Source organism: Lepidochelys olivacea (genome assembly GCF_965140295.1).
Source record: "Lepidochelys olivacea isolate rLepOli2 genome assembly, chromosome: 1".
NCBI classification, from domain to species: Eukaryota; Metazoa; Chordata; order Testudines; family Cheloniidae; genus Lepidochelys; species Lepidochelys olivacea.
The window spans coordinates 57,953,442-57,966,608 of NC_140411.1; the positions used below are offsets into that span (position 1 = coordinate 57,953,442).

At 41.0% G+C, this 13,167-nt stretch overlaps 1 protein-coding gene across 1 annotated transcript; it reads left to right on the forward strand.

Moving 5' to 3' along the window:
• Window positions 1–3,027: 3,027 nt before the first annotated feature.
• DLEU7 (deleted in lymphocytic leukemia 7) lies at window positions 3,028–12,788 on the forward strand. Its single transcript, XM_084621448.1, has 2 exons — window positions 3,028–4,015; window positions 11,379–12,788. Exons 1-2 carry the CDS (start codon window positions 3,524–3,526, stop codon window positions 11,583–11,585), a joined length of 699 nt encoding a protein of 232 aa, XP_084477574.1. The 5' UTR covers window positions 3,028–3,523; the 3' UTR covers window positions 11,586–12,788.
• The last annotated feature ends 379 nt before the right edge of the window (window positions 12,789–13,167 follow it).

Consider the following 13,167-nt stretch of genomic DNA (forward strand, 5'->3'; position numbering starts at 1 on the left):
ATAGATAAGGGGCAGCTGGACTGAGCTGTTCAACACTGGATCACTACTGAAAAGAAACAGAACACTAGCTCCAAAACTTAGCCTGTCCCCTCCCACGGAGGGGCTGAGCAGCCCTGGCTCATCACTGGCCCATTAAACTGCTTGTGCATATCACAGAAGCCTCCCTACAGCCTTACTGGAAGTTTAGTCCATTCTAACTTCATTCATACTGGGAAATGGTGTGGTGGCAGAGGGCTGTGGTTGCCATTATTGATGTAGTTGTATTATTGTACGGAGTACAACCCCCGAGAGGCTCAGGACAGAGTTCCAGGAGCTGGCAAATTTCAAGTGAGGCTTACAAATCTAACTAGACGAAGGGTGGAAGCAGTCACCAAGAGGTGAAGTGACTAGTTTAAGGTCATGCAGCATGGCTGACGGAGCTAGGAGTAAAACCAATCAGCTTCCAGATATTAGCATATTTCCTCTTCTTGTCTAGATCCTCCCCTTTCATTAACATAATGTCACATGTGTTTGCCTGTAATTAGCATGCTGTCACTCTAGAAGTGATCCTCCCCTGATGCCATCTTGGATTCTAGGACTTTGCTGAGTCATTCCCCATTACTACATTATCCCTATATCCACCATTTTGGTCAGCCATGTTGGATTTTCTAAATTTAAACTAACAATAATTTCTACTTAATTAGAGCCTTAATCTTAAAACTAATGACTATTCATGCAAACTAAAGGGTCCTAGTACTGTCACCACTCTTTTTATGACCAATTAAAAGAAATGTAATTTCATGATATTTAAACCCCTTCCGAGGTTCTTCTGCAAGCTTCTTATCAGAGTGCTGCAAGGTTTTTCAAAACAGCTGAAAGCAAAAATCTCTCATTACAACATATCTATTGATTAATCATAAACCTCTCAAAAGATTGAGCGGAGTTCTCTGAAATAAATTCAGCAGTTTCAGAGAAGGCCAGTTTCAGTTCTAGTGTAATTTCAGTCCATACACAAATTCTTTCTAGATTGGCCATTTCGTGTTATACATACGCTTGGATTTCCATTTTTGCAAAATCTGCCTCCTTGCCCTAAATAAATAAATAAATAAAAGCAACTTCTCTCCTTCTCATCTCAAGTCCATTTCCTGGATTATGATTTTGGACCAGATTGTGATATTAAATTAGAGCCTGGAGTAGGGGGCAGTGAGGAGTAATAATTCCCCGGTGGAAGCACTGGGAGGCATTGAGCCAGCTGACCTCAGTAGGGCATTAGAATTCAGAACTGAATCCCCAATCAAAGCAAACCACTTTACATTTATAAAGAATATGAAAAGAAGAGAACATGAGCTAAAGTTTAATTTGGGACCAAATGAAAAGTTTAGATATAAGATTTTCAAGGAAAAAACAGAATTCCAATAGAAACATTTGCTGAATAGATACGGAAAAAAAAAAGATTTGACCGAGGAAGCGCAAGGATTGCGCTATGATAGCCTTTGAGGCCTTTCCCCTCGGATTTCTTGTTTTATAACATTTTTCTAAAACACAACACCCACAACTGTTTTTCCTCATCTATCAAAACATAAAATTGCCAGTCCTTTGCCCTAACTTAAATCAAGGAAGTAGCAATGTTAGGTTTAATTAAAAACAGCAAATATTTGTACAGCTGTCCCTGGTTTCACAGCACAGAAATAGGTTTAGCATCAAATCTTACAGTTTTAAGTCTCCTGGGGACCATATATAAAAACATATAGGATCCTTCTGGCTCACTTTCCAAAGCCAGAAATGCCTTTTTTTGGAGTTATTTCAGGTGGGACTCTTTCACCCTTCCTATTTCCAACTACTTTCCTGCTTGAATAGGGATTTTTCCTCGCTCCAAAAAGAGCACTGTCAAGCTTACAGGTTTAGATTATTTGATGCTCCTGGAGTTCATAATAAAATAACAATAAAAGCAGAGAAATAAACATTTTAACTTTACCAACAACAATTTCAGCTTTAATATACAAAATAATTATGATCCATTTCACCACAAGTGTCCCTTTTCCGAGAAGCTGGCACTTCGTCTCTCTTGGAAAACCAGCGTCAATCCAGAAGCCTTGTTTACACTATTGTAGTGAGGCCGACTGGCCTCCCTCCAAGCAGGAGAGCAAGGGACCGTTACACTCCCCGTGGGAGGGTGGAGCCTAGATCGCCCCACACCCCTCGCTGGAAGTGTAAAAGGCTGGCCCTCAGTACAGTTAAGGGAGAGCCTGTGGAGGAGAAGGATGCTCTGCTGGTTTGGCTGTGTCCCTGAGAGGAACCCTTGCCGGGTGGTGCCCAAACCACAGACGCCGACAAGGACTGGCCCAGAGTGCCTGCTGCCATCTACCCCACGGAGCCGGAAGAGGTCTGGAGGCTAAAGGTACCGAACCCTGTGGTGGCAGGAAGTGACCCAGGGGCAGCCCCGGAGTGGCTGGCTGCAGAGCCAGGTGTGGCTCAGTTGGCGTGTTGCGGCTGGATCCCCGCCGACACAGGGGCAGCCAATCTTGCCAGGGCCCTGGGCTGGGACACAGTGGAGTAGGGTGGGCCTGCGTCCCCCTGCCACCCCACCCTGGGGTGGCTGACCCCCTACACTGGGCAAAGAGGCTCTAGCTCTGAAGAGGAGCTTCCCTTATCAGTCACCCTTAGAGATGGTTTTGTTTGCTAAGCTCTGTCCAGGCCAAAGCCAGCGCGGATAGACTCTATTTAAGGGCTGACTACTTGAGCTACCCAACCCCAGGCTAAAGCCTGACAGTGACTATTAATCGGCCAGCCCTGTTGTGGGCTCTTGGCTGTCTTGCAGACAGGACCAGCCTGAATGGCCTCCCTCCGAGCGGGAGAGCGAGGGACCATTACAACTATGTTTATGTGTCTCCTAGTTGTCAAATGGGGGCAACATGAATGAAAGCAATTTTAAACTACTGTGAGCCTGTTGATACATAGAGTTGAGACTGAGCTGCAGAGTTCAGACCAGGCTCTTAACATCCCTGAAGTTTGGAGGTGTTTGGTTTTGCTTCTGGCCCTACTCTCATTTTAAAATTACTCACTGAAACACATTGTAAAATCCTTCCTCACCAAAGGGAGAGAGACTTTAAAAATTGCCTACACAAGTCCAAAATAAAACTCCCTTCCCTCCTTCATCCCCCAAATGAGAGAGAGTTGATAGATCTCATCCCAGGAGAGACCACATAAGGATTTATACCAACTAGTGCAAACGCATTAAAAGAAATGTGTTACAGATTTAGGCACCCACACAAAATACAGTGCATATGCAGGTAGTTATCCAGAAAGGAGAAGAAACCAGCTGTCTGTCTGAAATGTACACATAAGAAGCTCCCTGGAGCTTGGGTCCAAGAAATACAGTGAAGGGCTGATCTTTTAACAAGTGCTGAAATGAACCAGGGCTATTGACCCCAGGCTGAAGGGGAGGGGCAGGCGGCCACCCACTGTGGGAAGAGGGGGAGGGAAAAGGCCAAAGGAGGTTTAGAAACACTCCATCCGGTGGAGGGGAACAGAGGCAAGAGAGCAGATGGCCAGATCAGTACCTTTGTGTGTCTCTCTCAACCACCAGCTGGTTGCTCTCCAAACCCTGCAGCTCTTGCACCACCAGCAGCAAGGTGAGGATGCCAGACCCTGCCACCCCCACTACAAATTGGATCAGGCCTCTTCACTGCTCAGCACAGGTATGTCTGGCCCAGCTCTGCATGACATGGGACAGGGTCTGGAAGCATCCAGGTCTAGTCGGGTTCAGGAGCAGGAAGAAGGCAGAAGAGCAGCAAGCAAAACCTCTGAGGAGGAAGAAGGAGAAGAAGAATGTGGATCCCAGGCTCCTTCTAACCCAGGTGAGCCTGGGCCAAAGGATTCAAGACAGCTGGACCCAGCCAGGCCCCGAACACTTACCCAGATTGCTGTGCACAGCATGCTGTCCCGAATAGTAGATTCGACATCCCAGCTTGTCAGGGTGGAACAGACCCTCCTGCTCCCTCTCTTTCAGGAACATCCTTTTCCTATTCACCTAAAAGTAAGTAGTGAGAGATCAAAGGACTCTTGTCCTGGTCTTCCTTCTGCAAATGGGCAGTTAATTGCACTGTTTGGGGCATCTTTGTATATGCTGGATTCTGCCGGACTGACTGGAGCAGTTTTATTTACATTAATTTACAATGAAGTAATTACTGCAAATCACTTTAGGATTGTACAGAGTTTACAAAATAATTATAAAGTCAATGACAAACCTTTGTGCTAGCACTGCAGGGGTACTGGATACAAATGCTCTTTTGTTGTAGTTGGGGTTAGTGATGCTTTAAACCATCAATTAGGAAGCGTAGAAATTTTTTTAGGCGCTATTTACATTTTCCACATAAAGCCTCAAACTTCCATTCACTGTTATGGTACCTGAAGAGCCCAAGTCAACAAATATGAAGAGACAAAGAGTGACTTGTAAGGGAAATGTCGATTTTCATCGAATAAGAGAACCAGCACATATGATGCCAGAATGACAAGTTATATCTATAGCTGAGATTCAGTGAACATATGTAAGAAGAGGTCCTCATTTTGCTGGTAAAAGGGCGGTGCATATTATCACAAGAAAAATTCTTGTGGCTCTTTGACAGTCAAGAAAAAGCCATGCATAGGGGACTGGGTAATTCATGCGTGTGTGATACATCACCTGTTGGTCTCTGGGTTCAAATTTGGTCCGGCTTGATTGTGGCCAAAAGTCATTACCTTAGGAAGACTTATCATGTAAAATGAATTGCAGTCTCTGTCCAATTTTTCATGACAGATATACACATCACAAAAAGCACATTTCACTCCAGTTCACATTCTTGTTGATCTTTCTAACAGAGAGGCCATAAATTGAACCAATATATGGATGTCTCTACCCTTTCACCTTAGCAGGCAGACCCTCCAGGTGCAGATTGGCATTGGCAAGGCACTATGGGGGAAAGCTTGCACTGCTGCCAGCAGCTGGAGCCATATCTATTCAGTGAAAAACCAAGGTCAGCATTTTCAGAAGTTGCTTCTGATTTTAAGTGCCTCAGTATTTGGGTGTCCAGTCTGAGACATGTCAGGGACCTGATTTTTTCCCCAGAGGTGCTGAGCACCCATGCTCCCCTGACTTCAACTGAATTTGTAGCTGGTCAACACTTCTGAAAAATCAAAACCAAGGTATCTCAAAAGTTGTGCACTCAACAACTGAGGCACCAAAAAAAAAAAAATTAAAAAAAAAATCACAGGCTACCTTTGAAAATTTTGGTCTAGATTATTTCAGTCTCTAGGGGTATTAATCCAAGACTTTTCACCAGAAATAAATTCACTTGTGGTGGGTGAGCGGTGAAAGCAGAAAAAGCCGTGTGTGAAGTGAAAAGGTCAAGATAAAAAAAAAATCCGCTGAAATGGATAGATCTAGCATTCCTATGCTAGTGAAAAACAAATGTACAATTGTTTATTGGAATATTGACTTTCCAATGTGACACCATCATTGCTAATATGTAAAAATAAATAATATTCTTCATTAGCACAAATACTAACCAGATAAAATACATCCACCTCAAAGGTGGCTTTATTTTCTTTCTATTCTTTCCCAGAAGAGCTTTAATATCTGCTTGGGTGAATGTATATTTTAGAAGCCACTGGGAATAACATTAACTTTGGATTCTCATATTACTATTCTACTTGAAGTCAGGTTAGACCTTTTCTTCAGGGAACGCCCATTATCAGGACCAACTGAACACTGGGATTTTTCTGGGTCAGTTTCTATGGCTAGTTAAATAAATTCTGTGGTGTGTTTCCATAAAATCTGAGTCATTTAATTAGGTCTTTTAGCTGTGAGTAATTTCATTGCTCCAGGTTTTAGTTTTAAAACAGTTGGATTCCAAAGATTCAGTTTACATGTTCACCCTGCCGGGAAATTTAGATGAAAAAACCTCTTACAACTGAACTTTTAGCTGCAGTTCTCAGATGACATGGCCATAACCTCACAAACAGAATAAAAATAGCAGCTGTCTATTCAGTCACACTTTCTACAGCCAAAACACAATCATCCTCAGAGCACAGAAATGCTCTTAAGTGCTAAGTGGCCAACTTGGTCTCAGTCATATTGCAAATACATTCATTACTTGCTTCAGTTGATGCTCTGCGGGGCTGCTCCAGACAGTCCAGAAATGCATCTGATAGTCTTATTTATATTTTTATTGGTGGTGTCAGTTGAAAAAAAAAAGTCACAGGTTGCTATAAAAGTGGCCCAAAACTATAGCTATACGTGGCTTGTTAAAAAAGATCCAAGCAACCGACATTGTAACATAGTAAAGCATGCATACTCCAGAGACTACCATAGACCTGAAAGCAATGGTTTTTCCAGCTCCCAAGATGCATCAGACAATATTGGTCTAGGAAGCCTGAGAGAAGTGGCTTAGTGTTAATTTATGATAGAAGGTTAAGCTCCTGGGAGAATTCTGATGGACCTTACTTTAAGTTTGACAGGTCACTTACCAGCATCATCATCCACAAACAATATACTAGTGACTCTGGATTTCAGACATCCACGCTAAAATAATATAAGTTTCTCTACCATAATTATGCACTTGCAGGGTGAACAGATCAGTCAGTACAGTACTAAAAGCGAGAGATTTTGGGCAGCACTTTGTGTGTATTTGAAAAGAAAACATAAAATGAAAAGATTCCTGTGTGCAGCTTCCCTGTGCTATGGGCAGGTGCAGACTTCACTACCACTGCTCTTTGATAACATCCAGCCTCCTTAGCTGGAGTAACTGCGGGCTCACTGAAGTATTAGTAACTCAAAAATGTATAACAAGATTGGATTGGACTAAACTGGATCTTAGCCAGCTGGAAATGGAATATAAATTATATTAGGAAGTTTAAAATAACTATCACAGTTTCAAAACAGTTTTGGTATTCTAAAAAAACTAGTGCTTGTGAAAGTGGCAGATGGACAGTTCTGGACAGTGAAAACTGCCTGACAATGCAAGTTCCCCACCTCTGGGAAACTAGCCTCTCCACTAGTATTCTGTCGCTAGGTGTGAGAGGGTCTCCAGGATCATAAAGGAATAGATCCATGTGGATGGACCTTTATGCCTATTGGTTGCCTCACCGTGTTAGATCCTCAACTGGTGTAAACTGGCATAGCTGCATTGAAATCAATGGAACTATGTTAATATACACCAGGAAAGAAGTGGGACTCTGTGCAGGCGTAAGGGTATGCCCAGGGGGACCTCTTTGCAGAATCAGGGTCTGCAGCCCTAGTCTCAGACTGTCAGCAACAGTGCCACGATTTGTTGGTTTTTGTTTTTCTGCTATATGGAGAGCAATATATAGGGAATGGAAGTGAAACCATAAGCTCACTCAGCAACCAACAGATGTGACATTAGAAACTATTGACCTAGACTAGATTCAAACTGGAGGACTAGAAGAGCTAGGCTCTGTATCCCAGCTAGTCCTCCTTAGCTATGACAATCTTTGAAAAAATACTGGAATGCCAACACATTATTCAGTCAGAAAATGGTCATGGTGTAGTGTTAGCAATACAAGCCCAGTGCTCTTTTCTCACATGATTTTCACCATTTTTTCCAAAGCGCTATAGAACTGATAGTTGTTGCAATAAAGTATTTGTAATTACACTTAATCATTTTCTGAAAGCTGATTTCGGACCCAAAGGGAGGGTTCTCTTTTCCCATGAAACAACCAGCTCTAGAGTAGACCATATGCTGATTCATGAAGAGGGGCTTAGTGGTGATGGCAACCAGAAAATTATGTTCATCAGAATTCTTACAGAACAGCAGCAGAATCTTTACCTGCCACCACAGATTAAACCAATTAAGTGTGTGCGTGTCCACTCACTCTTTTTGGTAGCTAATGAGGATATAACATAATTCCTGTGTCTTCTAGCAATGAATTTTCATTCTTACAGTAATTAATATGAAGACTGACCATGGAGAGGTTGCTCCAAAGTGCAAACTGTAAGTGTCAATTTTAGGTTGTTTGGATATATTTAAAATGTTGACAAACGAACAATTTTTGGTTTTATTTCCAACAGTATGGGGATCATTTTTGGAATTGTTCCCAGAATCACTGTGAATTCAGTGAGAAAACAGGTACTCATGGCTACATGACATTAACAGTCTCTTCACTCTGACAATTGCTCTGTACTCTGTATTTGTGCCTGCTTTGTTAGAAAGAGGCTATATAGTGGCAAACCACAGGATGACTGGTTTTAATTTTTTCACACAGTGACTTTACAAGAAATTATTAATAGCTGTATAACTTTTTGTGAGAGATGACTTCTAGGAAACAATACATTAAAGTCTTCCTAAATATAAATGTTTTGAAACACTATGGCTGGAGGGGCTTTAAGACAACCACCCCTACAGATGTTCCTTCAGAAGAAGCTGAGGCTTATTGGCAGGGAAGCTTGCATTATACCTCTTCTGAAGCGAGAGGACTCAAATCTTTAGTGTTGTCATTGTGGCACCTTTTACAAATGGGAAATAAACTCTTTTCAAAGGGAGGAGAGGGAAGAGAGGAATGGGGAAAACCCCAAGAAAACTAACATGTTTTTAATTTTTTGAGAAATAATATTTAGCACTTCTATAATGCTTATGTTTTCAAAATGCTTTACAAACATTCACTAATTCTCTCAACATCCCTATGCAATAATGCTTACTTATGTGCATTTTATAGATGAGCAAATTAAGGAAAGGAGCTTAAAGCACTATCTTCCCTAAATATTTTACTGTGTTTAATGCACAATGGCTCTCCCGCCATCTACTAATATTGACTGGACTTGTCCATTTAAATGGGGCCAAACCATCTTATAGTTATGTTAGAAAACTTTACTTCAGTTGTGGTTCTTTTTCAAGACCAGGGCATTATGATGTATTATAATTTGTATTATGGTAGCACCGATAGGCCCCCATCTCAGATCAGTACTGGTCCACACTAGAATTTGGCCAGAAATTTCCACCATTGCTTCAGTTCCACCAAAGGTACCAGCAGTGATGGAAGCAGTATTGTAGACAAGGCCCTGGGTGCTTGCAGGCCTTTCAGCCACCATGGTGTCTAACACTGCTTACAGCGGATATACACAACATGGTGGCATTCATTAGCATATTAACCACCAACACTGTCTGCACTAGCTTTCCCATCCTTGCTGCTACCAGTGGAGCTGAACTGGAGATAGTAATTGTGGAAAATTCTTGGTAAAAATGCCTGATGTAGACAGCCACTGAGTCAGCAAACGAGCAGGGCTGGAACTTACAATCTTCTATATTCCAACTTCATAACAAATGGCACTAGACCATACACTTGTGAGCACGCTTAAGAAAAAAAAACAAGGTTCCTGACTGCAAACCGAAAAGATTGACTTGACTTATCTATTTAACAGTTAAGAGTAAAAAAAAAAAAAAAATAGAAGTAAACAGGTCTTATCCTCTTTGATGGTGTCTTGTTAAGGGTAGCATCTTCCTAAACTAAATGACACTTGCTAGTTAATATCATATTTACAATAGTGATCAAAAATAAAAGCTGTGCAAGTGGAAATGGCCTACTGATCCAGCTCAGTGTCAAGTGCCAAATCTAAAGCACTTAAAGACCAGCTGAATATTTTAAGTCCTAATTTTAAGAGATTTAGGACTAGTGAGTCATGCAGTTCTTATTCTGGTGTAGCTCTGTCAGTGCCATGTGGGATATTAACTCATCTGTCTAAACATATGGGTCTGACAAACAAAAGCTGCAGGAAAGATATGCTCCTGCATTGAAATTGAAAACACTTCAAATGAAATCACTGCAAATATTTATTGTGTTAGTATTTTAATAGAAACTATGAACCACTTGAGCTATTGCCCTCTATCACTTCAGTTCACAGGAGTCCACTGTTCTAAACCTAATACAGAAGGGCTTTTTTTAAGTAAGCAAACTTTTCTGTTTACTTCAGTTAGTTAGTATCCAGTTTTTTTTGAAAGGAGAGAGAATAAAAAATTTCATTTTCTGTCCTGTATCCTAAAGTTCCCATGTGCTGGACACCTGGAAAAGCTGGCATTACTAGCTTGTTTACTTAGTCAAATATATTAAGAGGTCAAATAAATTGCACTAGGGATTTTATACCTAGAAAATTTCTGAATTCTACTAAAGGGAGCTTTATAGACCAGGATTCAAAAGGTGACCTTCAAAGGGACAATCAAAACATTTTTTTTTAACAGGAAAAAAAATTGCTACTTACCGAGGGTCTTGCCTTAGTGCTCCCCAGTTTTCCAGTGTTGGGGACATTCCACAATGATGGAATCTCCACACCTGCAGCAGACTTCCAACTAATGCAAGAGGGCTTCTAGGGGGTCTATAACCAAATTGGTTAGTTTTGCATTATTTTTGTGCCAATTGCTCACCCCTGCCCGCTTAGTGAGGCCATTCAGCACATATTTCAGTGTTAACTCCTTTTTGATGTTTTGTTTGCAGATCACCTTTAACGTTACCATAGTGTAGCAGGTACTGTCTGGATTAAACCACATTTGTACACAGTTTTAATGGGGCTTTATTTGAAATAATGGAGCTTTGGCCCATGAGGGGCTTGAACATGCATTCCTTTAAGAACTATTTTGGGCTGACAGCAGAGTCTAAACTCAGGTCTCAGAGAGCTAAAAGCACGAGCCTTTACCATTTCAGAGAAAGAACCAAGTATATTAACTAGAAGTAGCAGCAGACTCATAAGCCTCTTATGTGGAGCAGCTTCTACAGGGGGACAAAGACCAACATTTTCCAAAGGGTCATCTGGAACATTCATTATGTAACAAAACAAATACATCTAACACACATGATAAACTACTTTGCACCAAGTGTAGACAAGAATAAATTGTGTTTAAAAAGCATTAGTGAGCATCCCCCTAGGGTTAACCATGTCCACCTAAGTTCGAAAACATGGTTGGCATGGTCTACACTAGATGCAAAGTCATTTAGTTAGAACTTGTTAATTAGCACGTTGTTCAACACAATGCATTTCCCTAGTGGACACAGGCCCTAGCATGGATTATGCTTATAGAGAAAGTTCTCAAGGAAGCCAGGGGGCCTTTTGGGTGCACAGGGAATATAAAATCAGTCCGGAGACAGTTATCACAAATAAGTGTTGTTTGAGGTAAATTACTAAAATTATGATTAATTAAAAGATAATTTTTAATACAAAGCTGCAAAAGTTCAGTGGAGACTGCTGACATTTAAAAGCGGGTAGGTGAAACTGGCACAAGGTTGCACATCACAACACTGTGCAGCAATATGTAAAGATCAGAGACAAAAGTTCATGCTGAAAGTTTCTGTCTAGAAAGATGTGCTGTGCATGGCTAAACTATTACTTATCACTCATTTCTTTTTGGTTTGGCTTTTAGGACAGCGTTGAGTTTAGAAACATCTGCAGGCATATGGCTTTACAGCTGGAGGGGCAGCGATTTGACAGAGACTTACATGCAGCACACCAGTGTTTGAGGAACATCATCAAGAAACTGATGCATTCACTTGCAGTTTTCCCCTCAGACTTGTATGCCATAGCCCAAGCTTCACTGAGACAAATCCTACAAAACCTCCCAGAGATGTGAAACAGCCACACAGACAAGAGTGACTAATTTCTGTAAAAGGTGGTGGTACAACCCTACCTCTCAATTGCCTTCAAAATTATGTGTAATTTGAATGGTTGAATCTGCAGCCTCTGCTCACATGAGTGATCGCATTGACTTCACATGAGTAAGGACTTCATAATCAAGAGCCCAGTCCTGCAAAGTGTTGAGCACCCTTTGTCTTCCTGGTCAAACTGGTATGAATGGGATTTGAGGGCACCTCCAGGAGTTGATCTGCACCTTGCAGAATTGAGCCCCACATGAACAAGGACTGTAAAGTTGGACCCTAAAATTGGGACACAATGATAAAAAGAATGGTGGTGGAGAAGAAGATGACCTTTTGGAATTCCATTAACCTACATCACTGTTTGTGAAAACATGTTTTCAAATCATTCTTTGTGCTGGTTTGATACTGCAGAGACAGAAAGCGCTATACGTAAGAATGTAACTTTATCACAAGGACAAGAGGTGAGAGGTATGTTGGGTGCACAGTATTTAAAGATACCTTTTTAAAAAAAGAGAAGCTCTTTACGGTAATTTACTACACTGATCTGCAACAACTGATCTGAAGGGTTGCCAATTCAGAAAAGGGAAAAAGGGGAACATTTTTAGACCCAATAGGATCACTATTAAAAATAAATAAATAAATAAATAAGAGCCCTCAGTAGTCAAGCACATGAATGCTAATGGAAAGCAAGCAGAAGGGGCACAAAGTGGGGACAAAGCAAATGTATTCAAAGATTTAAACATATATTTGTGGAAATTGCTTTGCAAAACTCATCCAGCTCTAGTGACTGTGCAACACACAAGTATACAACTCTGCTCATCTACTGACAAACCAGGAGTTTCCATAGTCTGCGTTTTTTTTCTGCAGCTGCATGTGACAGAGAAATTTAGCTCAATTTTTATCTTACTTGTGTAGGGATGAGGGCATTCTGCATAGAATAAGAGATAGAAAAGTGTCTCTTTCCATTGGCTAAGGTAGTGAATTTCCACATGATTACTTTCTGCATGTGACTTTGTATACTGATTGATTTACCATATTTTATATTCACATGAGACCCCTTTTAACACTACAAAGGTGCCGGTCTCACAGCTATAATTAAGGCTCTGTCAGTCCTTCCTATATAAAAATACCTGTTTGGTGGTGTTTCTTAGCTTAAATAGAGACTTTTGCTTTGGGTTGAAACCTTGTTTATGATGGGTCAGCCCAGTAGGCTCAGTATTAGTTTATAAATTGGAAGAAAACTCATGAAAATGTATTTCCAAAGAAGAATTAAAAAAAAAAAAAGGCTTGGAGTGTCTTGTTTATGTTTGAGTCCCTTCCTCCCTTCCAGAAAAATGGAGGAGGGACACATTTGTGGCAGTGACCCCCCTCCTTTGCACCTTGCGGAATATAGGGACTTTCAAGTAGATGTAATGATCTTCCTAGTAATGCTAAGTTTTAAGGTGACCTGCAGAGCAAACAATGCATTATTATTCTGTGTATCTTGTGTTAATATCATGGTGTATTAGGTATTACTTTATATTTATTATAGTGAATATATCATGATTATGGTATCCT